Source organism: Dermacentor silvarum, chromosome 1, assembly GCF_013339745.2.
Source record: "Dermacentor silvarum isolate Dsil-2018 chromosome 1, BIME_Dsil_1.4, whole genome shotgun sequence".
Lineage (NCBI taxonomy): Eukaryota > Metazoa > Arthropoda > Arachnida > Ixodida > Ixodidae > Dermacentor > Dermacentor silvarum.
Window position 1 is genome coordinate 1,949,788 of NC_051154.1, and position 26,897 is coordinate 1,976,684.

The 26,897-nt window shown below is 45.0% G+C and overlaps 1 protein-coding gene across 1 annotated transcript in view; it reads right to left on the reverse strand.

Moving 5' to 3' along the window:
- The window catches only part of LOC119456099 (octopamine receptor beta-2R), a 224,656-nt gene extending 206,795 nt beyond the window's left edge, over positions 1–17,861 (reverse strand). Inside the window, exon 1 of the mRNA XM_037717702.2 lies at positions 16,733–17,861. Coding sequence (XP_037573630.1) covers positions 16,733–17,822 — 1,090 coding nt within the window. The 5' untranslated portion in view covers positions 17,823–17,861. The remainder of the gene's footprint in view (positions 1–16,732) is intronic.
- Positions 17,862–26,897: the final 9,036 nt, after the last annotated feature.

Genomic DNA, 26,897 nt, shown 5'->3' on the forward strand with positions numbered 1-26,897 from the left:
CCTTGTTCCCGCAGCTCCCTGAGAGTGCCGCAACCACCTAGCCACCTGCTGCACAACTGATACAACTTATCACTTAGATACAAAATTATACCATTAGTAGCGACATATCATCTACAAAAGCTTGCACAGAACAAAAGCAAAAATGAAATTATGAAAGATGTCAGGAGCAATTTGCTATTAGATAATAAACAATATAATCACACTGCGAGATACATCTACGCACTAAAGAGAAAGAAGCAGTGGTCATGGTATGAATGAAAACACTCACTGCAAAAGCACTATAGAATAAAAAAAAGCACTGATTGTCATGTAATGTGACATGGAAAACTATGATAATAAAACATGACCAATAACAAAATAAATGTAACGTGTAAATAAATAATGCAAGGAAGTGCCAAGTGACATAGAACTTATTGTACACGGGAAGAGGGCGAAGTATTTGAGTACGGTGAAGAACGATAGACGGGACAAAGTAAGGCGAGACAGACGGTACTAACAAGCGGTACTAACAACTGTCCTGTCTGTCTCGAAAATTTCACCCGTGTACTTAGATTTAGGTGCACCTTGAAGGACCCCAGGTCGTCCAAATTATTCCGCAGTCCCCCACTACGCCGTGCCTCATAATTATATCGTGCTCTTGGCACGTAAAACCCGATAACGTTTTTTTTTTTTGTCTCGCCTTACTTTGTCCCGTTTCACTTTGTCTCTTTGTCCCGTTGTCACCGTTGTCACTTTGTCACTTTGTCCCGTTTCACCTAATGCACATCAGTGTCACTCGTTTCACGAGTGACACTGATGTGCATTAGGTGCCGTCTAAAGATAAGGCCATACCTAAGGTGGTGGCCAAATTCTCAACAAGAACATCCCACAATGAAATTTTAAGTGAAGCTAGAAAGACGAAGCTTAACACCAGCTGCCTCGGCCTTGATGACCCAATTGACATAAATGAGCACCTTTGTCATGAGGGTAACGTTCTCCTTGGAAAAGCGCGAGTGCAACCAAAAGTTCGTCTGGGCAAGATACCCATGCGCAAGGAGGAAAATTCTCCTGTGGTCATTGTGAAATTTTGCGCTAAACAAACAGGGACAAAGAAAAACACACAAGGACGAGCGCTCATCCTTGTGTGTCTTTCTTCGTGCCGGTTTGTTTAGCGCAAAATTTCTCGATGAATCAATTCCAATTAGGCCGACTTGCAGTGATTCTCCTGTGGTGTTTGTCATGTGTGAAGATGACCTAGCAAATGTGGTGTAATGTCACGAGCGGAAGTAGAAGAAGAAGAGAGAGAAGAAGGCTGACGTGGCCTGGAAGGAGCGAGGTGGGAAATGGCAGAACACCGCTAGAAGGAGCCCGTTAGGAGGCGGTGAAACAATGACGTCGAGATCGAAGAGTTGAGTAGGAGGAGGACGCCAGTGGCCCTGCACCAGCCGGGCTTGATGCTGTGCACCGTGGTCGCCAGCAAAGGCTTGGTCCGAGGACAACGGCCTATGCTACGGGGACAACCTCACCGACGACATCGCTCGACAAGCCAGGCCGATTCTATGGAGACAGCCCTCATCAGAGAAGCCTGAGCATTCCACCGGGCCATGCGCAAGAAGCACATCAAAGCAGACAAGTAAGCGCCACATCGCACGTGACTTATTAGGACGTTTTAAGAAGGAGATATCAAACTCAGTGTAACGATTCTTGCGGTTGTGTATAGGTTTGACGTGGTCTTATCGGTGTGGTACATCATAAATGTGTTTTGTGTGTCTTTGTCCTGATTCATGTCTCGTGCACCGGTAACCGTGACATGTAACAAAAGAAAGTTTTCAGCTTGAGTGTAACCTCAGAAATTGAAAATGCCATACAATTTTGATCACATAGACAATTTTGTTCAAAGTTAGGATGCTCAACATTCGTGAAAGTTTCGATTTCGAAAAAATTTCGATTTCTTGACCTATAGTACAGCGAGGCATAATTTGGCTTATGACACTGTAACCGTTAGCGAAACTTGGCTCAAACGATACGAATCGATTTCTATACAGGGTTACAAATTGCAGTCGCTACCTCGTGTCACACTTTCACGGGCGGGAGTCGTAGGCCTTTTTATGAAGGCTGAGAAGGCTTATCAGTTTCTAACGTCGACATGTGTTAGTAGTGATATATTTAAGGTTGTGTTCAGTAAAATCAGTGGCGGACCTATAGTAGGGGTCGTGTATAGCCCCCTGAGCTCATTGGTACAATCCTTTCTCCAGTATCTCGAGGCTGCCCTTGAACGCTTGTCTCGTTGTCATGGCGGCTGCATTGTAATAGTCGGCGACTTTAATATTGACACATCCGGTGAAACTACACTAAAAATAGCCATCTGTTTCAATCATTTAACCTGCGAAATCTTATTACAGAGGCAACACGTGATACAAGCACTTCTAGTACACTGATTGACCACGTCCTTTGCAACTGCCAAAGTGATGGGTATGCGGGCGTTTATCCCAATCCCATAACTGATCAGTCACCCATCTTTGTTGTTATTGATAAGTGTATGCGTTTTTGTGTGGAACAGTTTCGTTCTAATGCACGCACGAAGATAGATTACACTGCCCTTCGGGGAAAGAACTAGATCGAATATACTTTTCCTTTTTATATGACGACAGGAAATATGTCCTCACCACTGCCGTACTAGAAAGCTCTCGTAAGAACTTATGTGGTCAGTACGAGAAACCGGTCTGGCCATGGATGATTCATAGTATAGTAAAAGTTCTAAAGGAAGAAAAAGATTTGTGGCAAGGTAAATGGAAAGAACATAAAAACAATGGATACTATTACAATCGTTTCGAAAGTTAGCGAAATTAATTGGTTTTTATAATCAGAAAGAGAAAAAAAAAGAGTATTACAGCCAGCTTATCGAACGAGCAAGTGGAAATGCTACAAGAATATTGAGCTTGGTCAATGAGGCCATTCGACTTCGTTTAGATCAGAAAATAATGTCTAATTGGGTAACACAAGACAAGGATGTATTAAAAGATTATTAGATAAATCTAGGCTCACAATTTGCCACTAAGTTCACTCATGTGACAGACCCCGTCTGTGTTTACATTAAATACCCGCGTTTTTCATTTATAGAGCGGTTCAAAGTTTTCCGACGTCTTCATGTAAACAAAGCAGCTGGTCTGGATGCAATCGCCAATAAATTCGTTAAAGATAACGTAGATACTTTAGGGATACACGTCCAGCATTTGTTTATTCAATTTTTAGTTGCAGACCCTGATGTGCTTAAAACTGTTAAAGTAGTATAAGTTTATAAGGATGGCGATCATTCTATGCCGTCTAGCTACAGGCCAATGTCTATTTTGAGCGCAATAAACACAACTTGACTTGGCAGCCGGGGCAGCCTACAGAACCTAACGTTTCCGCTTCTTTGTTCAGGATCGTCCGGAGCAAGCGCGGCTATTCTGCCGGAAAGTTGGTGGCCAAGCTACGGGACGGCTGCACCGGGAAAGGATCAGCCTGCACAGTACCACGTGGCTATTACGTCACACTTTGGCATCAGTTAAAAAGGACGCCGGACCACTGCGACGGACACTTGGCAGCCGGGGCAGCCTACAGAACGGACCCCTAACGTTTCCGCTAGTTTGTTCAGGTTTGAACCTTCCGGATTCTTAGTCACTACTTCAATTTGTATCCTGCTGCCTCCGCTGCCATTGTTACTGTTGTTACGAGTTGTTAACCAAGCCTTGACGATGACTGGAGAACTTGATACGTTTAAACGTGATCTTCGTAAAGAAATGAGAGAGATGAAAATTAGTATGAATTTCTTCAACAAAGAGTTTGAATCAATGAAAAAAGAGTGCACTGAACTAAAAAATGAAAATGCGTCCCTCAGAGCAACGCAGGAAATGCTCTTGCAAGAAATTGAGGCACTCAAGAAGAAAGTCCAAGAAAACGCCCTAAGTGTTACAGCACAAGAACAATATTCTAGAAATAAGAACATTGAGATCAAGGGGATTCCACGCGAATCAAACGAGAACCTCGAAGGTATACTTGGCAAAGTGGGCGATTTAATTGGTGAACCAATAAGGAAAGATGATATTGAAACTTGCCACCGGTTGCCTGTGCGGGGTGCTGATTCTGACCCGAACATTGTGGTCGTTTTCAACAACCGTGCTAAGCGAGATGCTATCATTGAAAAGGCAAGAAAAAGTAGGTTCACTACATCAGACATCGGTTACACAAAAAAACAGTCTGTCTATGTTAATGAGCACCTGTGTCCGCGGTTGAAGAAACTTCTCGGGATGACCATTGCAAAGAAAAGGGAATTGAACTGGCGCTTCGCGTGGGCTAAAGGTGGCAAAGTTTTCGCACGTCAAACGGAAACATCCCGCATTGTGCGGATTGCATGTGAAGCTGACTTGGAAAAAATGTTTGACACAACATCTACTCGCTAATCGCATTGCTGTCGTCGCCACAGTTTCTCAGATATTTTGTGAAAACTATGCTTAGTAACATAGACATTGCAAACCATGGCGACTATCTCAAATTCTTGCACTGCAATGCGCAGTCCGCGAGAAATAAATACGACGAGTTGACTTTGTTTTTTGATGGGTTTCCTTATAAATTTGATGTAATAATGTTATCAGAAACTTGGTACAAATATGATGACGAGGTACTTCGTGTGCCCGGTTATCAAACTTTATTTTTAAACAGGGCTACACGTCGCGGTGGGGGCGTGTTGCAGTTGGTCTCGAATGAATTGTCATGCACGATGCTACCAGAATTCTCCCTTATAACGCCAGACTATGAAGTCTTAAGCGTGCAATGCAAAAAATATGTTTTCGTTGTGATGTACCGCCCGCCAAATGGGAATATGGACGCATGCCTTGACAGACTGCTAAGTTTCGTCTGCATAAATGACCTATATCTCGCGATCGGTGGGGATTTCAACGTTAACCTTTTGCAAAATACTAAATACGCGCGTGATCTGCAACTACTTCTTGAATCATTTTATTGTAGAAATGTGATAACAACCCCCACGCGTCTTAGCAACACTTCCGGTAGCCTTCTTGACCTTTTTATAACAAACTGTACTAAGGTAGACACAAGATAGGGTACTATTGTGGCTGATATGGGAGATCATTTACCTATTTATATGTTCTGTCGGTTCGGTGCAGATTCTAAGGGTGCTCGTCACGCCGAGACATTTCTTGTCCAAGAAATAAACTGCAAAACACTAAGCACGTTCCGTAATGAAATCTCAAACGTAGATTGGGCACCTGTGCTTCAATGCGCCCACCCTGACAGAGCATAAAACACGCATCTTGCAAAATGTGTATGAGAAGTGTTTTAAGTTTAAAACCATTAAAAAATGTTCTAAGATTCGTAAACCATGGCTTACTAATGAATGCGTTGTCATGATAAGCAAAAAGAATTCATTATACAATAAGTTTGTAAAAACAAGGGATCCAACTGACTTTACAATGTTTAAGAAATACCGCAACCAGGTAACAAAGTTTTTGAGAAATGCTAAAAAAAACATTATTTTGAAAACCTTTTCAGTCAAATAAGAAATCGGAGTGACAGGCTATGGCGCGAAATTAACAAATTATTACATCGCAATAATTCCCAGACTGCTTAGCTCAAGCTAATTCAAAATAACAGGACTATAAAAGGCGCAGAACTTGCAAATAAATTTAACCATTATTTTACTAGTTTGGAAAAAAGCGATCACAATGTGGCCGTAACTGCATATCTAGGTCCGCGCAATGCACATACAGTTTTCTTTGCGCCAACAACTTCAGATGAAGTCTTTTCTACTTTTATGTCCTTGAAAAATAGCAAAGCACGTGACATAAACGGGCTAGAGATAAGGCCAATAAAGTTTGTGCTTGACATCTTATCACCTGCACTTACCCACATTTTTAACCTTTCAATATCTACTGGAATCTTCCCTCAAGAAATGCAGCGTGCGAAAGTTAATGTCATATTCAAAGCTGGTGATAAAAATGTGTTGTCCAATTATCGGCCAGTGTCTGTCCTACCCGTCATATCAAAAGGATTGGAAAAAAATTATTTGCAAAAGAATAACGTCTTTCTGTGATAAACACTCAATCATAATGACGCAACAGTTTGGCTTCCGTGAAGGAATGTCAACGGAGTTGGCTTTACTAGCACAAAAGGAGCTAATATTGAACAGTTTTGAAAACAAGGAATTTATATTAGGTGTCTTTATTGACTATTCTAAAGCGTTCGATAGACTTAATCACCGAAATTTATTTACAAAACAAGAACATTACGGATTTCTAGGTGCGCCTCTTGATTTATTAATTTCGTACCTAAAGCACAGAAAACAATGCGTTGCCATCACGTCAGAACAATCTGATGAAAGAGAAATAGCTCAGGGAGTACCACAAGGTAGCATACTAGGGCCAATACTGTTCAATATCTACATCAATGATATAATAAATATTTCTAAAGATGCCCACTTCATAGTTTACGCAGATGACACAAGCATTTTTTTCAGATCACGCGATATAAGCAACCTCTCAGTCATTTGCAATACATCCCTAAAACAATTAGCTGTATGGAGCACAGTTAACTCGCTAAAACTGAATACTACAAAGACTAAAGCTATCCTTTTCACCCCGCCACAACGGCATATCAATGAAGAGTTTAGAATACAGCTTGGAACTGATAGTATAGAACTCGCGTCAAATGTTAAAACTTAGGGAGTTGTTTTTAGTGATCATCTGACGTGGAATGATCACGTAGACCTTATCGCTACACGTTTAGCTAAAGCTTGCGGAGTGCTCTGTAGACTACGATATATTTTACCGCGCAACGTAAAACAAATGATTTATAATACCCTATTTTCCCCTCACTTAACCTATTGTCGCTTAGTATGGGGTAATACTACAAAAGCCAATCTACATAAGTTGACTGTGCTCCAGAAGAGAGCAGTTCGCCATATAGCAAATGTCCAGTATGATGCCCATACTCGAGAGCTGTTTACCACCCTTAAAATTTGCCCCTTGAAACATTTTTATAATCTTAACCTTGCTCTAAAATGCCAAAAATATTTCCGATGTAACAATCGTACATTTTTGCAGTTATGTAATCTTACTGCGTCCATAGTTATCTCGTACAACATTAGAGAAAAAGCAAAATGGCTGTTGCCTTTTTCACGTACCACATATGGGTTCAGTAGATTATCACATTGCGTACCAAGCTTGCTCAATAAAATTCAAAGAAATGGCATTGACATAGAAAAAACTTCAAGGAGTGCAATAATGCAATATGTTATGGAACACCTGCTTTCGAAACAATAACATGTGTTTTTTGCTAGCATGACTGATTGCCTGTGGTGTGCTTGTTATTGAACCTTTTGAGTTTTTTTCTTTACATTTTTGTAATCTTGCGTAGTTATGAGGTTTGCATATAATAAAATCACCCTTCACTACGTATACGACAATCCTTGTAATGCATATCAAACCTGCACTTAATTATAAAAAGAGTTGATGTATTTTTTATTAAAGTAAATTTTGTATTTTTGCTGCTTTCTTCGTGCAAAATTATCACGTTGTTTCTATTTTGTTGCGAGGCAATGCCTTTTGTTACCACTATGTGCGTATTTCGTAAGTGACATAATTGTTTTATGTATATTTTTTCTTTGCACTCTAATATTCTGGTCTTGTATTTACTTTAGTTATACCAAATTGGTATACATGCAAACGAAAACTTGTCTACTTATGTGATGTATTTATATGTGATTCTGTTTTTGGCTGCCAAGGATAGGGGCAAGAACCTTGTCAAGCTGCTACTTAGCAGCTTTTTGTTCTTGTCCTCGCATTTGTTATGTGCAGATGCTGTAATGAATGCCAAATAAATTGATTGATTGATTGATTGATTGAACTTTCACGACAATAATCTGTAAATATTTAAGACTTTACAATCAAGTATAATATAAGTCCTACTAACCAGCATGGTTTCAGAACTGACAGATCATCTTCTGCCGTAGTGTTAGTTCTCACCCAGATATTTAACACAGCTCTCCACAACAATGGAATCGCAGGCGTAGTACTAATAGACATAAAAAAATCACTTAGCATGGTTTCTCATGACATCCTTGTGCGTAAAATTCACAGGGAGGGATTTAGAGCCAAATCTTATGAGATAATTACGAGTTACCTGTCTAACAGACAGAAATGTGTTGTAATAAAAGACTTATCTTCCTCAGCACAAACAATACTAGCAGGAGTACCACAGGGCTGCGTTCCAGGGCATGTTCTGTTCAACTTATATGTCAATCATTTCCCATAGATAAAGATTCTGAAGCTCTGACGTACGCTGATGATACAGCACTAATTTTTGAAGGCGACACTGGATGAACTAGGGGCTGCAATAAATGAAGTGTTAATTAATGTTCAAAGATGGCTTAACAATAATGAAGTCACCATTTAATAAAAACAAAAGAAAGAACGCAATCTTTCGTTCTAAGACAAAGATATCAGATTGTGAGAATTTCCGAGTAAGTCTGGATAATACCTATTTGGATCAAGTAAAGGCTTTTAAGTATCTAGGCGTCTCTTTCTGATGTGGGGACGTCGCTCGCTCCTTTGGTTGACTTCAAGACAGCGTCTTCACCGTGCACTCAAGATGGCGACCGTCCATCGACGTGTTCGAACAGTTGGATGATGCCGCTAGGCCTTCAGGTCAGCCACGTCCGAAGCAGTTGCCTTAAAGACCGAAGTTTCCGTCCCGAACTGGAGGGACTCAAAAGAAGGAACACGACGCTGCGAAAGAAGCTGACGCTCCAAAGCTACCTAACAGTTGCAGGCAACTTCGTATGGATGCGCCATCACACATAGATAGCAAACACGTGGGTTGATGTTAAAACAGCCTTCCGCCAACGTTACAACTCCGAGGTGACTTCTAAGCAGCAGATGTTCGGAGCTACAGCCCTGTACTGATTTCGCCAACCACAAGTTATACCTCACCGAGCAGTGCAGTTATCCCGTAAAGCAATCGGACAAGTGGCAGCTCCTCACTTTCACGTAAAGCCAAAAAATATTTGACAGGACATTCAGGCCCCCGAAATTTTTATCTTTTCGTGCTTTACCGAACGTAATTACTGAAAAATAGGTGCTTTCCTCAATTAGTCAAGGCGTTCAGCAAGTGCCCCCCCCCCCGAAAAAGATTCCTGGCTACGGGCCTGGCGCTTTCGATTCACGTTCTTCTTCTTCATTACGGACTACGCGCGTCCTGGCCATAGCAAGAGCAAAGTACAACGGCTGATAACGTCGCTGGAGCGATGTCGCCGCCACGAGAAAACGAGGCAGACATTGGTGGATCCACAATGACGTTTCATTATTCCGCTCCGGAGCACCGCCGGCGCGCTACTGTGGATTGAATTTTGTCGACGCGACTTTTTTCTACACGCCCTGTCGACGCACGCACTTTTGGTCAGAGCCTAGCCATATACAGCTTGGCTGTAAAATTCGTAAACTTCGTGAAGGACCACATTTGCGCCTTAGAGACATATTTTCAAGGCTCCATCACGTCTCGGACGACAAAGATCGCCAAGTGGTCATCCCCGGTACAATACTCTTTTACGACTGCTATTTACTTATCTGGGAGCCGATGGCTGCAGAAGCATCAGAAAAAGCTGTCAATGTTTTGCTCACCAACTATTCGTCTCAAGCTGTTTTGCCTCCATCTCAGACAACGGTCAGCCTCATCAAAGCAGCGAGCAGCAGAGAGGACATGGAACTTTCTGCTGACAAATGCCAACGATTTGTCCAGATTTCATTTCTGCCTTCTCTTAAGGACCTTGATGAACCACCAGCATCACACTATTCAAGTTGGGGACGTTAACATCAGCGCAGCGTTATCGTCGAGTGATCTGCAAGTTGCGAAGGAGCTGTTGGCGCAACATACCGCTTGCCTCGCACAGTCCAGTACCGAAGTTCCTGCAAGCTTGAGCGACATACCACGCGGGAAGCCAATCTGCCAACATCCTCGCAGATTGTCTCCTACGCAGCGCGTCGTCGTCAAAAGCACGATCAAGGACCTCGTTGATGCCAACATAGTGCGATCATCGGCGTCACCACTGGTTCTAATAGCGAAAAAAGACGGGACGACACGCATGTGCGTTGATTATCGGCGGCTTAACGTAGTAGCATGAAGACGTCGTGTATCCCTTTCTATGGATTGAAGATGCACTACAGGCTCTTACAGGAAGCCAATACTTGTCTGTCATGGACTTGGTGTCTGAGTTTTATGAAATCACCATGCGCCCCGAAGAGATGCAGAAGAATGCGCTCGTTAGACGTTGGGGTTTTTACTAATTCCTACGGGCCTAAAAGGTGCGCCGTTTACCTATCAGTGAGCCTTGGATACAATTATTGATGGTATTAAGTACAACAATGCCCTTGTCTACATGTGTGATGGCGTAGTCTTCAGTCAGACGTTCGAGAACCACGTTTCGCACCTTAGAGGCATATTTTCATGGTACCAGAATGCAGACCTCAAGTTTAGGCCACAGAAGTGTTTCTTGTTCTGCACGGAATCTTGGGTATTTGTCACAAAGGCTGGTGTAAGTCCTGACCTATCAAAACTGGCAGCTGTACAGAAGTTCCCGCCTCCTTGCAACGTGCCCGTCATTCATGGAGCTTACGCCGTACTTCAGGAAACGTATTCCTAACTGCAGCGTTATCGCCACACCTCTTCGATCTTTCCTAAATAAGAATTCCACTTTTCCGTAAGAATAGGATCAGCAATTGGCTTTTGAAGCCCTAAAGTGCGCTTTGTGCGAACCACCTGTCCTCAAGTGTGCAAGTACACACATATGCCTCTCGTTTTGGTTTAGGTGCTGTTTTGCTAGAAGAGGATGAAGAGCGACGCTACCGTTCTGTATTATACCTGAGAAGGCCATACAAAGGCACAGAGCTCATTTATTCCTCGACGGAAATGGAAGCTCTAGTAGTCAAACCGGCATTTAGGAAAGTTGCGACCCTACCTGATAGGCCGAAAATTTCAAGTTATTAGCTACCACCATGCACTTTGTTGAGTTTTACGCTACAAAGAAGGAAATCAACGTCTCCTTCGCTGGTCTCTTATTTTAGAAGTGTTTTGGCTTCGACGTCGTCTATAAATCGGGAGTCCTACACAGCGCACCAAATTGTCTATCAAGGACTCCTCCCGTTGTTCCGGAGAAAAGTCAAATAATTGCAGTATCCTATCCATCACTGCGATACTGTGGTGACATGGATGAGGAACAGCGCCAGGACATATTCTGCGCTATACAGCTGGAGCCACTTAATGGAGCATCGGGCACAAAAAAGCAACAGAAATATGCCCGAAAGAAATTCATGGCACACAATGAAGTTCTCTACAAAAGACATCAAGGTCCGGTCGGTCTCAGTCGCTTTCTCCTGTGCCTCCTTCCAAGTGACAAGCGGAGTACGTGACGAAATGCATGAAGGAAGATACGCTGGCCACATAGGCATCAGACGAACACTTGAAGCCCTAAGATCGAAGTACTACTGGCCAAACCCCTATAAGGACGTCCAAGGTGCGTGAGTCACTTTGTCAGAGGATAGAAGAGGCTCAGTCCAAGCAATAGAAGTCCTCAGCCCCTACCATAGAGTTGGAATGGACATAATAGGGCCCATCAAGACTTGGAGAGGGCACAAATATAACACCGCGTGGCCATTGACTACATAACTAAATTTGGTGAGGCAATACCACTGCAGAATAGAGGGGCTACGACAGTTAAGAAGAGAAGGATAATCCTGAAGCATGTATGCCCAGCCACGATAATAACGGTACTCAAATGATGACGCGCTAACCGAATCCTACCTGATCAAACATGCTGCCACCACAGCATATCATCCTGCGGTAAACGGAAATCAAGCGAATGATTGCCACCGGGGGATGCCGATGTGTTGTTTTCTGTTACAACACCGTGTACCAAGACACGGTTCGCCAAACTCCATTTTCCTTGGTGTATGGCAGTGCTGCCACTGGACGTTGTTTATGGCCGCCGAGAACAACTCAACAAAATATCAAGTTACTGCGCGATAGTGCGCGAACGGCTCCAAAAAGCCACATCAGCCACGTACACCCGTGAGCAAAAGTATACGGTGGCGCGATAAAGCCGATTTTATCCACTGCCTGTGAAATTGAGGACTGCAGTCCAAACTTGGCATTGGGAACTTTTCAGTGCACCCATTAATTCCAGTTTATGCTTGTTAATTACCAAGAAATTCAGTTTTTTTCGGCGACCCTGTGGTCCTTTTGCTCACAGTTGTACATTCAGCCGGAACAGTAAAAGCAACAGTTGTACGTTGACAAACACCCCAAGGACGTTGTGTTTGAAAGAGAACAAATAGTATTCCTCAAGACTACCCCGTCTGGTATGAAATCAACTAGACGCCATACTGGACCTTACAAGATAGTGAACAAACTGTCTTTCATTAACTACGACATTCAACTTGTAGATGGCATGGGAAATGACATTATGCATGTAGAGAAATCGAAACGCTATCTAAGCGCTATTGCCGAGCTGGAGCAACCTAATTATGCGGACTATTGAACTGTACATAGCTTTGGTGCATATGCGACAAGTGTCAGTGTTTCCATTCATTTGTGTGCGTGTGTAAGTGGGACAAGGAATATTGCCTTTTGTAAATAGTTTTATAAGTGTTGTCTAAGTGAGCCTAATGAATTTGGAAAACATGATTTTAGAAGGATAAAAAGACACACGCGCGCGGTACTGCCTTTTCTGGTGCAGAATCCTAGGTACCTTGCTTGGCGCTTCGCAGTCACCGGGTTGCACATCAGTGTGTTGACGTGGGGGAGAATGGCAGGAGCACATTGAGGAAACAGATCAAAGGAGCCCGCTGTACTAGAAATATATCCTAATAAATCATCTTTGGCAAGTTGGTAGCATTTGGAAGACATGATTTTAGGGCGCTAAAATGTGTTGTTTTCCCTGCGTCGGTATGATTTTCGCGTTGATAGACAGTGTGGACGACTGCCCTTAAAAACCCTGGCACGTGACGCACGAGAGCCGACGATGCTTTGCGCGTGTCTCGCGAAGAATTCGAACCATGAATATCGGCGCCGAGCTCGTGCGCGCAAGGGCTGCCAGGACGAACAGAGGGGTGTTCGTCGCATGCAGACGGCACGTGCGAACAGAATTCCGTTGCGAATGTTGTTGAGAAGCTAGTCGCTTTCTACCAACCCAGAATCTGTTGTCATTAAACAGGTGAATTCCTGTGAGCTTGTGTAGCAACGGACGTTGCCACGCTACAATAGCTTGTCGTTGCAGTTCCCGCGCTTGCGGTTCCGGTGCATGCGCACCGTTGAAAAAACAATAAACAAACTAGCTGTCCAGTTTAATTAGTTGTTTACATCACTAATTGCACATGGCACTGCGGGAACGACCACGAACTCCGCTGCCGGGAAACGATTCAACGCAGGCATTTGTGAGACAGATCATGTTCAGCTGTCACATTCTCGCGCATTCTGCGTGGCTATTTCCAAGTTTCGTTCCCAAAAGATGCCTATTCAGATGAACACCTTGGCTATATCGCACCTGCAGAGTTTCCGTAAAATAACCGCAATGCGCGCTCGAGCGAGTCTGTATGCTCCGTGGATCCGTGCAACAAGTCCCCTAATTACCCAATAAATAGGCCTGTATTAATTATTGTTGGGCACCTTTCATAGTGCTCCCGCATGCAGCTGTGGCGGCGCACATTCTTTATATTTATTTACCCACGTAGAATAATGTGTCTGTAGTGACGTCTGTTCATCGCCCCTTACAAGATGGGCCGCGCAGATATAGAGGACAAAAACCCATCAACACACTTGATGTGTGTTCTATTTGTGTGCCCGCCTATATGGATTGCTGGTACCAATTCAAGCAAATTCTACTTACAAGACTTTACTCATCTTTCACGACTGTAATTTCAACCAGGCGTGCATGCCACCATTCTACGCGTCGTTCCAACTGGATTTGGAAGTGTTCGTTGCGCGATGCTGCTGCTTCGCAGTGGTTTCCTCGTCGCGGGAACTCCACGTTCCAGAAGTGTCACCAAGCCAGTCTTATCGTTAATGTATTTATTAGTTTTTCATGAACACAGCGTTATGCCCACTGAAAGCAGGTGTAAACGTATTGTAATGAATTCCTACACAAGCAGCATTTTCGCCATCCCGGTAGGTGACTTTTCTTCATGCAACAATTCTCTTCAACAGTGGGTGGAAAAACAGGACTGCAATGAACTAAATGCAGCACACATTTACTTGATCAAGAATTACCGGCAGTCACATAGATAAGACACCACGAGCATGAGTGTGCAAGGCGCTATACTTTCTTGCACTTCTAAGGCGTCTATGAAGGGGGGACTACTAGCGAGCCTTTACGTTCTTTGAGTAGTGCTTTTCAGCGCATGGTTGTTTAACATTAACCTCTTGTAAACGCAACTGGCCCGACGAAGAGCGTTGTGTGGCGACCAAATATGGCCAGAACCTAATTACTTGAAGTAGCACAACAATTTCGCTTCATATCAAAAAACAGAGAAACACTTTTGAATAAAAAAATATGAATAAAAGCAGAAATATAAAAGTACAGCACATAAAAGAACGCGTCGCCAATTATATTTGGCAATAATTCAACATTTCAGTACGCATCAGAGACTATATATTTAGCACGTAAACGGCACATGTTTATAACAAAAGCAATGGGAAAATCAATGGAATTAATCACATTATTACCAGATGATAGAACTCAGCATGAAACGTCGGGCACGCTATTGAGCATGCGCCACGGCCGTAACGCTTGCTCACAGCCTCGTTCAAGTCTACAGTTGTATGCGATGTCGTCGTTGTAATCCGGGCTTCGAGCGACGGTGGCCACAGCACAATGAGGGCACTGACTACGGCACTCAGCGTCGCTTGTTTGGCCTGAGCAACTTAATCAGTACCAGCCATTATTGTCGCCCACATACCAGAATCCCGCAAGCAAAGGTTGAACCCGATATAGACGCGAAGGCTCACGTCATTAGAGTTTACGTGCGCACAGCCAAATGGAATGTGCTCGTTTTAAAGGGTTCAAGTATGACACTGAAGAGGCAGTTCGAACGAACTGAGGAACCAGCCAGTGACAAACAATTCTTACGAGCTTTGTGTATTCAACCCTGGGGACGCCGTGTTCATTATTAGCAAGCACAGACGTTCTCAACTATTGGTTCTCAATATGACCGAGTTCATCTTAATGCGGGCCATTTAGTAACAAAGGTGTTCGACAGAACTTGCCTGTGTTTTGCTTGCGTTTTGAACACATTTGTCAATGCAAAAACGGATGGCTCTTTTCTGCAGCCCACAAATACGAGGTGGAGGCAGAAATGGTCATCGAGGCGAGAGTAGCAACAAAGTTAATTTTCTTCGTTCCTGTGGTCGCACTGCATCACCATGCTTGGGGTCACATTCCCATGTTCATTCCATGCTAAACATGTCTACACCGGCACACAGGAGCGCTTTAAGATCATTGCCTCGAAATTAATTTGTACTCGCACCATTTTTCTACTGCTTCAAAGATACGACGACGGTTTAAACGTGTTTCACTCACGTGAATTAGCGCATATATTCGAAAAATAGCGTGAATAGTAAACTTTTAAATTAATAAATATTCGCGAAAACAGAACTAAAACTTCCAACTGTGGACACGTGTCTTCAAAGAAACATAATTTTAAGGTGTATGGCTACGGTGTTGAGATGCCACACACAGGCAAACTGGCAGGAAAACATGAAACAAACACGAACCTGGAACAATGTTTCGTGCCAGTTTCATTGCGTGGGTGCCATCTAAGCAGGGCAACCTTGCAATCCCGACTAGCCTGCGTCGAAGCGCTTGAAATGAGAGCAGTCTATAAAACATGACGAGACGAGCAGCATTCGCAAAGAAATGCACGGCCCAGTCACCAAAGCAACTGTCCGACCCCTACACTCAGATGATAGCGGTAAACATAGTTCCGCAACAAAAGGCCCCTAAATGCCTCCCGGTGAATCCTAGGACCCAGCACAGAGTCCTACTACGCGAGTATGTGACTAGAAATGTCGCCGCACTTTGGCATGCTTTCTACGAACCGACAACTTAGACAAAACGGCAGAACATTTGTTTCTTGCAAGGCTTTTTTTTTTTTTTTCTTTGAGAGACCGTCATTTTCACATATAAATAAAGCACTGCGGCTTATGACGTGCCGGTTACGAACTGCACTGTCATGGTGGTTTTGCTTACTGTGCCACCACTTTATGACCCACAATATTTTAAACAGGAGCGCATTGAGTGAGTGCCCTTAGGCAGCGGGATAAAAAAAAAAAAAATGTCACTGGCGACTTGAGTATGTGAATATTATCGTTGGTTAGGAAATAGACCCGTCTAAAGATGCAGTCCCAGCACAATTATTCTAAATTGTCTGCGCAACAACGTTCAAGGAGCAGTCATCATCACGGCACAGGTGGAATGTCAAGGCGGCATTCATGCTCAACTGGACGCCGCAGTGGAGCATGGCTTGCCGCCGGGTCCGAACAGTTTATTGATCCTAACCAGCAGGCGAAGCGCAAGCTCTCGGCGCAGAAAGGTTGCACTCCGCCTAGTCCCGCAGGCACTTACTCTCGGCCACGTCCAGCGTGGACCGGTAGGTGCAGTCGAAGGGCCGGCTACGGCTACGCGTCATCAAGCAGCAAGAAGCTCCCTTACATGAGCAGAAGATGGCCTGCAGTGTCTCCTTGAAGGCCTGGCGGAACTCTCTGTTGAAGTACGCGTAGATGACCGGGTTGAGCGACGAGTTGAGGTATCCGATCCAGAAGAGCAAGTCCACCACCAGGTCCGGGCAGGGGCAGGCGTCGCCGCACATGGTCACCGACACGTACCACAGGAAGAAGGGCAGCCAGCAGAGGATGAACGCGCCCATGATGATGCCCAGCGTCTTGGCGGCCTTGTGCTCGCGCTTCATCTTGTTGATGGTGCGCTTGGTGGGCGTCGACTGGCCGCTCTCCGGGTCGTCGCCGTGCGAATTGCGGTGCGGGGGCGCGTGCACGTTGGGCAGGTCGGTCGAGTTTCGGCACAGCATGCCGGCGGGTCCCATCTGCGACTTGCAGAGCATCTTCTCCTGGCGCGTTGCCTCCACGTATATGCGCCAGTAGGTGAACAACATGATGCAGCAAGGAATCCAGAAGGACACGCTACTCGACACGATCGCGTACGGCTTGTTCACCACGAATATGCACTCGTCCGGGTGGTCTAGCTTGTAGCCCAGATGCTCCTCCGTCGTGTACCAGCCCATGAAGATGGGAATGAACGAAATGAGGCCCGAGCTAATCCAGGCGCACGCGAGCATGATGGCCACTGTGCGGCCCGTGATTTTGGTCGGGTACTCGAGCGGCTTGATGATCGCATAGTAGCGGTCCACGCTGATGCAGCACAGGTGCATAATAGAGGCCGTGCTGAACAGCACGTCACACGAGTTCCAGAAGTCGCACACTGTCTGGTTGAAGAGCCAGCGGCCCGAGATGGTGACGGACGCGTTGAAGGTCATCGCGAACAGCGCCACCAGCGTATCCGCCAGCGCCAGCGACACGATGAAGTAGTTGGTGGTGATGCGCAGCTTGTGGTGCCGGATCACCGAGGTTACCACCAGAAGGTTCCCAAACACGGCCGACGAAATGATGGTGACCAACGCGAGCGTCTTGAGCACCAGTTTGAGCACACTCTCCCAGGACTCGTCATCGCCGGCTTCCTCGTCCGTCAGATTTCCCAGGCTCGCGTTGGGCGCCGCCGCCACGGTCATGCTGCCGCCCTGCCTCCCCGAGCCTCTGGCAGCGGCGACCGCCGCCGCCGCCGCCAAGGCTTCAGGCGGCGCCATCTCGCGCCACCGGCACCAAGCGCCCATCGATCCTCCTCGCGCCGTAATAGGACGCCCCCGCCGCCGCGGCCTCATTAGTGCGCTAAAAGCGCGTCTCGCGGCGAGCTATCCCTGTTGCATTCAAGGAACGGCTTCCTGTCACGCTGAAAGTACCGGGCGTGCTACGAGTTGACAAATATCGTTAAGCCCCAAACAGCTGTCAACTTGTAGTGGACCCTCTAAAAACAGTTTACACGTTTTGGGACGTACTTTGCCTTTCAATGCGTCTTCTATATTACCCATCTTTCCTTTCCTAAACGCTGCGCCCCCGAAATGCGCAAACAGTATGATCAGAGCGACACGGAATTCTTTGCAGGAAAGTAGCGAGTGTGCAGTTTTCAAGAAAGGAAACGCAAGGAAGACAGCTGACAAATATTGTTGCCCCAAAGGGCTTTCAGACGACAGTGGAATCGAGTAAACGACACCTTTATTGCAAGTGACAAAAATACGGCTGCAGCATCCAGCTGCATTACTACCTTGCCGGATTAAGACGCGATTTCGCCTCCCGTCTATGTGGCGTGCTTGTTGGGAGAGAATAAGGGGTAATCAGAGCCGCGTGACTTTTCTCTCTCTCGAGCTGACAGCTACTGCTTCCGGTAACCTTGTGCACACTGTTCACAGGTCCGTGCCCAATCAATTGCGCCGCGTCCTCCAGCAGCGGACCTAGCAAGTCCTTTCAGGAGATTCTCGCGCCGGCTCTCACGACGGAGCGCTGCACTTAAGGAACTCGGTCGCCCATTGCAAGTTCCCGGTTATGTCCCCTAAGGACATTATTTCGTCCAACAGCGAAAGGGCACAACATAAAGCTCACGGTAGGGAAAGGCAAAGACACTTGAAGAACCACACAAACCATCCAATGAAAGGTGGAGGAAAAAGAATACAAAATCTAACCGCGCTTTCTTAATTTGTCAATGATTACCTCGCGAAGGATAATTAGATCATGAAAATTCCTCTTTATGCGTGATAATCGATTGCTGACTAATGTCGTTAGTAAAGATGTGCCACGCCTGTGCCGCATTTCTTTATTACTATGTCTGAATTAGCGCCGATCATGACCTAAAGGAGCGCTGCGAGCACCACTCGCGTGACGTCACGAGCGCCTGTCGTCTGCTACAATATGAGCAGCGCCTCCAGCAGTTCGTTCGCTCTTGTTCTAAGACACTTATTCTTCTTTCTGGGGTTTTATGTGCAAAACCAGTTCTGATTATGAGGCACGCCGTAGTGGAGGGCTCCGGATTAATTTTAACCACCTGGGGTTCTTTAACGTGCACTACAACGCAAGCGTTTTTGCATTGCGCCTCCATCGAAATGCGGCCGCCGCAGCCGGGATTCGATCCCGCGATCTCGTGCTCAGCAGCGCAACGCCTTAGCTGACTGAGCCACTGCGGCGGGTGCTACGACACTTATGATGGCGCTTTCAAATATTCTGTGCCGCTGTTACCATTCACCAATATATATATATATATATATATATATATATATATATATATATATATAGAAAGAGAGAGCGAGAGAGAGAAAACAGAACGTGTTTTAATAAACGTGCTTCCTAGGCAACAACATATATCGCAAAGGCAGGGTTACACTGCTGGCTTATGGAGCTCCACCCAGGGTGGTTCGGACTTTTTCATGCGCGGTTCAACACTATGCAGTGATAGCTTAAGTGCATAATAAAAGCATAAACCCGAAAACGTAGGAGAGAACATTCTGACTACGAGGCCAGAGTAACACATGCTCAAGTGCAAGAAGCTTGTAACAAACCATGGCTACATATAACTTCTGCAAAGTTGGCGTGATTTTAACCCGCCAAAGCTTTTATACCGCCATGTATACTTCAGAAAATCAAATTTTCGCATTTGTTGAGAAACATTCTGCAATTGCAAGAGGACGTAACTGCAGCCGAGATTCTGTCGGCGTCCTTTGCTCTTTGAACTGCCTCCCAAAATGAGGCCCCGGGTTTGAAGCGTCGGTTGTTTGGTGGGAAGATAATTGAGACTTTCAGCTCTTTTTCAGTACACTAAGAAGAATGGACCAGCATTTACTCCTTTTTCAGTGATACACGTTCAACACAGTTGAGCTATTTACAATGCCTTGAATAACTGTTATGATGGGTCTCTTTAGCGAAACTGACACATCTGCTCAGCCATTTTTTTTTTTTTTTTTGCAAGAAAGGCCTTCGAGAACGTATGGCAGCAGAAAGCCTCAATAATTAGTCGTGTGGGACATGATCTTTCACTGAATAGAGTTGAAATCAAGTGGAGGCCTCGTATATGCGCGTCGGTTCTCGCGAGGTTGCCAACCACGGAGGTTGGAAACACCGTGGTGAACAAGCTATTTCTGCCTTTCATAAGCTGCACTTTACTGTGAAGGAGTGCATCTTGGTTTCATTTCTGAGTTGCAGTGCATGGATGGGTATACCGACACTTGGTTGGACCTGGGTGTGTAGTATGAAGGCTGCTGCAGGCCACTGTGCATCGCTGTTAAGGACTCCCCACAAAACGTTTCGGTGATTCCTGTTTCGTTAACGTATGCACTATATGGCCATGCGAAGAGCCATAAGCAGTGCGAGAACGGCGAGAGAAGCAGCGCATTATTTTTTACAAAATGTGCACCAAACTATATAATGCCCTCATTAGACTACAACAACTCATGAGAGCAATACGAAGCATGATGGTTGCGCTACTAAGGCGCGAATCCCGGCCGCATTTCGAGGGGGTGAAATGCGCCCGTGCATCGGGCACCCGACTTATTCCGGAGTCCCTCGGCATGCCTCATAATCAAATCGTGGTTTTGGCAAGTAAAACCTCAGAATTAAGTTGTTTACTCGTGATGAAATTTTCGCAGGCAGTATCCACTTTATACAGGGTGTTTCATTTTAGTGGCACCAAATTTTTAAAAATTGCCTGTGGCAGATAGCACAATTATAATCCTTGGTGTAACCTACGCGATGAGGCGGCCATTACTTCCACGAGAAATCAAAACGCCTAATTGAATAATTAACATAATTACGCTAATTAACTTTTAAATCAATTATTTTACGGCACATCTTTCAATCTACGAATTATAGCTGCTGAGTTGGCAAGGCGAATACACTTGGAACGAATTCTCAGGAGTGAACCAGTTTCGAGATATTAATTTTGTCCGACGAATTGCATGGGCGTTCCAGTTACTTTTGTGCTTCAATGCATAAAACAGCGCTTTCTTCAAAAAGTTAACTCGTCGTCGGACAATAAATAGTAAAGGGAATACCTGCAAATTACATTAATTTAAGTTACGGACAGACTCGGTCATCTCTGCAATGCAAGCGCAGTAAAACGCGTGAACTTTACGTAGCTTGAGATATCCAAGCTGCAAATTTTCATGAGTCAAGTGTTTTAGAAAATGAAATAGCAGTTCCAGTGTGCCAGCAGAAAGTAGCCGAAACAGGAAGCACTAGCATGGTGAAAGATTTTGCAATCGCTTCTTCACATGGGTCGGCATGTAATGTAGCGGCATCTTATCACCAGGTAGCGTCGTTCGCATTTATCGCACTGCAAGAGATCCTGCCAGCTTTTTAAATACCACGAAAACGAGGAAAGCACGTGATATTGCTATACTTGTGCCATCTTCAGAGAATGCAACAGCTTCCACGGAGCCATAAGCACTCACCACTTGTTGTACAGTTTGCTCACATCGAGTTTGAGCTGTTTCATCTGTTGCGTCAGTTGGTCCTTGTGCTTTCCGTGGTGCGTGTGCAGAACCCACGCCCTCTATTGACATCTCGAACCTTGACGACTGGGAAATGCCGTGGTCGGTTTCGTTTGCTCAGTGAAGCGTGGCACGAGTCAATCTGACGCGACGAGGAATTCTAGCAAGAGCGGCGGCATAAATCGCTCTGGAAGAAATCGGTGTGGTTTTGGCGGAATTCATTACCGTCCAATGACTCCGTGTTAACGAGCCACCAGGCCACACAGCAAATTTTGGTTAAATGGTTAATCAATCCATGACCTTAGGGCGGCCAGGAGGATGCAAAAGAAGATCCAACGTCGCATGGATAGATTAGCATCGGAACGTTGGGCAACGTTTTGCCAGACACTAGACCCCCGCAAGCCACTGTCTCACATTTGGAAAACAGTGCAAGGTCTGCGTTGCCTTCCGGAACAGCGTTTCGATGCCGCTCGGGCAGCTCTTGACGACACACAGGAAGAGGCCATACCGCTCTCACGGTCCGACGCAGCCAGCAGACTTCGAGTGCTTGCACAGGAGATCACGCTCTCTCTATGGTGCACACCAAGCAGCCAGACCAACCGGAGCAATCGTCACTACCACCTGCCCTCTTTGATGCATCTATGTATGCCAACTGGACTCCGCCGAAAAGAGGCCACTATGCTTTATCGTTATGGCTAGGGGTGGCATTCACGAAATCTTATTCATTCCTCATTGGAATGGCCGACAACCCTTTTTGCAATGCCTGTCTTTGCGAGGAGACGCTAGAACATATTCTATGCGACTGTCCTGAATATAATGTTCCGAGACAGTCCCTGGCGTCCGTTCTAGCACACCTGGACAATCGACCACTGTCAATTGAAACCATTCTCGCGTGTCGTCGACAGAAGACATCGCAGCTGAAAGCAACGAAGGGACTGCTTAGGTTTTTAAAGGAAACGGGCTTGGACAAGCGGCTATGACCGTGATGTCACGCATCACGCAAGAGTGACGGACTGTGACTGACGATATGTGTGCTGTGTACGTTATGTGCTCTCTCTCTCTCTCCTCCCCATCTTTCATTCCCCCTCACCCCGCTCCCATGTGTAGGGTAGCAAACCGGTTGTCCTGAACTGGTTAACCTCCCTGCCTTTCCTTCTCCACTCTTTCCTTCCTCCCTTGGTTAAATGCTGGAAGTTGTTACGTGCCCTCTAGGAAGCGTTGTACCACCACAAGTTTTCAAATTAGTTGATGAATAGCCGAGATAGAAATATTTCAAGTGTCGCGAACCCATGATTTCAAGAGGCGTGCTTCACTGCCGACATCGACACTCTCACCATTTGCCCCGTCTACCCTCCACGATCACAATTCCTTCCCTGCGTTTTCCCATACCGGAGGATCGCGTCACGTAATCGTCATGGTCCCCCGCCTTATTTTCTTTTCGGTCTCGTGTTTTTGTTGCGCGACGCAATTCTGGTGACGGTCTCGCGCGTGAGCTGTTGCGTTTGTTTTGTTTCGCGCTGTGCACCATCTTGCGAGCTCAACACAAGTACACCTGCGTTGTTGTCTGGCTGTCAAATGGATCCCTCAGTGCGCGCACGTATTGAGAAGCTGCCTGGGAGCATGGATCGCGATGCACCGCGTCGTTGTACTTCTGGAACCGCCGTGAGGGACGATGCCCCTGAGCGTATGATAAGTGAGAGCCACATGAGCACTGACGCGAGCAGAATGATCGTGCGCTGGAACACGGTAGAAAATGACGTAGTTCCGTTCGCTGCATGACGTGGGAACACGCAGACGAAGTACATCTTTCCTGCTACGGTACGAAGTAAAACAGACACGCAGACATTTGGTTTGTATTTGTATAAGCGCCTCCTCTTTTTTTTTTTTTTTTTTTTTTTTTTCAATACCAGCCAGATGCGGCCGATCCACCACCCTCTCCGATTACCCTTTCCTACTCTCTCCCGTCGGCTCACGCCTGCTTGACGGTCGTGGGGGAGAGTACCCTCTGGGTGGCGCCTCACGCCGCAAGTCGGAGGAAGTAAGCCTGACAGACGCGTGAAAGGCCGTTTCACATGATGCGATTTTCATCGCACCGGAATGCGATTTCCGTCGCATGCGACGAAAATCGCAGTCGCAGGGCCGATTCTGCGATTTTCCGTCGAAATTGCGCCGAGAACTATTTCGCGGTCCGTTTTGGAAAATAGCGTCGGTCGCTCAACACAACGTTTATAGATACTTTTTGTCCATAAATGTTGGCTCAACAAGCCTCGAAAAGTGCAAGTAATTGAGTGGAGCCTTGGATTGTGCAATCGGTACGTACCATCAGCACCGACACGCGAACAGTGCAGATAAAAACTCGTAGGTCAGATTCGGTTCTGTGATTTCTATGCGTTTGTTGACACGCTAGGTTGCTAATGACACGATGCTTTTTTTTAAAGTTGGCTTCGGGTGCTGATAGTACGTACTTTTGCATGATCTTCCGTTATTCACACGCGCTGCGAGTTGGTAAATACTACCAGGTGTCTGTCCCTCACGGGAAGGCATGACCTTCGGATGTCGTCCCAATTTTCTGGTTGTAGTTACTCGCGATATACGAAAACGCCACAGTTGTAGCACGGTGTGCTTTTACGGACGGAACAATTTCAAGAATATGCAACTACGGACAAATGCTACGGCCAAATAATGGTCATGCTATACGCTCGACCATTTAGTTGCAGTCGGTTGGTTTGGGCTTTAATGCGCATTTACCCAAATTAATTACCTCATTTCAAGGTTCCGTTACTTCCGCTGTGAGGCGCGACTGCTTATCAAGCTCACAAAGCGAACGTGCAACTATATATCGTAATGAGTGTTCTACAATAGCATATTTAACGCTTGACTGGGAATAAACAGCATTGTCAATTTGTTTTCGAAGCATTATTTAAACAGTTTTTTTCTCATTTTTCTGATATATCATTTTTCTCCTGCACAAAAACCAATAAAGCTTCAATGTGCTACAGACTTTGTATCCTTACTGTACCTGTATTAAACCTCGCATTAAAAGGTACTTGCATATTTCGCTTACTTCAGTGCATCGAATTTCTTTTCTTTATGCTGGTTGTAACATATCACAGTATTCTACGAAACTACTTCGCCATAAACGTCCTTGCCTTTCCTTGCTTCCCTGTCTCGACTTCCTGTAAAACACGTGCAATAATGCAAAAAGCAGGCAAACATCTTGTTTTTATAAGCAGTAGATAACACATTAAACAAAAGCAGATCAAAATTGCGCAGTCAAGTCAGCCGGTTGCATTCCTCCCTGTGAATGATAGCATCTTTTCAAGTGTAGGTGGTTCTTGCATGTCCACAGCTCATAAAGTGTGCAGACTCATCACGAGGCCTTGCCCATCAAGATGGAGGCAATGTTGCTAATGAGTCGGCAATTACATGTATTACTGCATAAACTCGTATAACCATATCCCATCTATACTCTGCCGAGTTTGCTCACAGTCATATTCACCAAAATTCTACTTATCCGAACTTGCTCCGACTCATATTCACCTAAATTATACACGGCCGAGTTTACACATAAATAAGATTCTAATAAATAAATAAATAAGACATAATAAGACATAATAAGACATAAATAAGACATAATAAAGATTCTGTTCAGGCGAGATTGCATTGAGTCATATTCACCAAAAATCTACTTAGTCGAGCTTGCTCTGACTCATATTCATCAAAATTCTACTCAGGCGAGCTTGCACTGAGTCATATTCACCAAAAATCTACTTAACCGAACTTGCTCTCACTTATATTCATCAAAATTCTACTTAGGCAAGCTTGCACTGAGTCATATTCATCAAAATTCTACTCAGGCAAGCTTGTACTGACTCATATTCACCAAAAATCTACTTAGCCGAGCTTGCACTGACTCATATTCACCAAAATTGTACTCAGATGAGATTGCCCTGACTACCACTTGACAATATTCACTAAAAGTTTACTCAACCGAGCTTGCTCTTACTCGTATTCACCAAAATTCTACTCAGCCAGGCTCACACGAACTCAGACTCATGGTTAGTTCGAAGTCTTAGTGAGCCGACGTTTGAGTGAGTTCACCGAGCTATGTATACATTACATTGTGTGACCTGTGTGGTGAATAAGCGAACATTGCATATGAGTACGTGTTGCATCAGATGAAATAAGGACAACTGTACACATTGCAGTTAGTTTTCTAGAGTTTAACTGACCGTTGCGTGAAAGCTTCGCCTCTTGTCGATTCAAGCAAGTGCATTGGATCTGCATCATACTTTTTGCCAATCCTGCTGGCTGTGTTGGCCATTACTGGGTGGCCACACTTTGTACATTTCACCACAAAAATGAACAAATGACTGTGGTGCAATATATTAAACAAAGATGCTTGCATCACTGCAAGTACAACAATCAGAACATGATAGAAACACATGCACATAAGATGCACACAAATGCTAAAGACGTAAACAGATGGAATCAGCTAGCCACCAGCTATTGAAAAAAAAAAGAAAAAGCACAGGACTACGTATCACCATTCCCCTTGCCAGGTACATGGGCTATAGGAGAAACACACGTGCAACCTAGTAGTTACCTCGAGGTAGCAGCTATGGACGCTTTTGCATTCGCAGCTGGCCACTGAACCACTCAAGTGTGTTCAGTGTGTACTTGTACTTAGGCACACTTTTTGTTGTCTATATCTCAAAAATTTAATGTGGTCTCCTCAAAATTTTGAGAATGTTTGGATTCTGAGGCTTGCAAAGGTAAATATTTTTATTCCATTCTCGTTCAAGGTGAAAGCTCATACAAAAGCTTAAAGATATTGTCAGTGCCCCTCACTTTCCCTCAGAGCATATGTAGTCTGTTATTGAGATTCTAGCAGCTTTTCCACAGCAAGAAAGGAAATCAGCTTCCCCTGTTTTCAGAATTGGGTTAACGCAGGCAATTCACGGAGACATAAAGTTTCGCTAATACAATCGGTTCGGGAATACCAGATTAGATTGTACCTTGACGCTTTCCTTGCACTTTCTCATTTTGGTCAAATAATCTAGTTTGAAATGGCTCCAATTAGCATGCTCTAACATTGGTCTTATATAGGTTAAGTACATGACTAGCTTAACAGACTGGGATGCCGGCTTTCATTTCCAGGATAGGAACCATAGTGACTGCTCCAGTTTCATATTTTTTTCGTTATCTGGGGTTTTCAGCCTCACTTTTAAGATAATGTGCTGTAGCAGGTAGAAGCACACGCATGCTATTAGC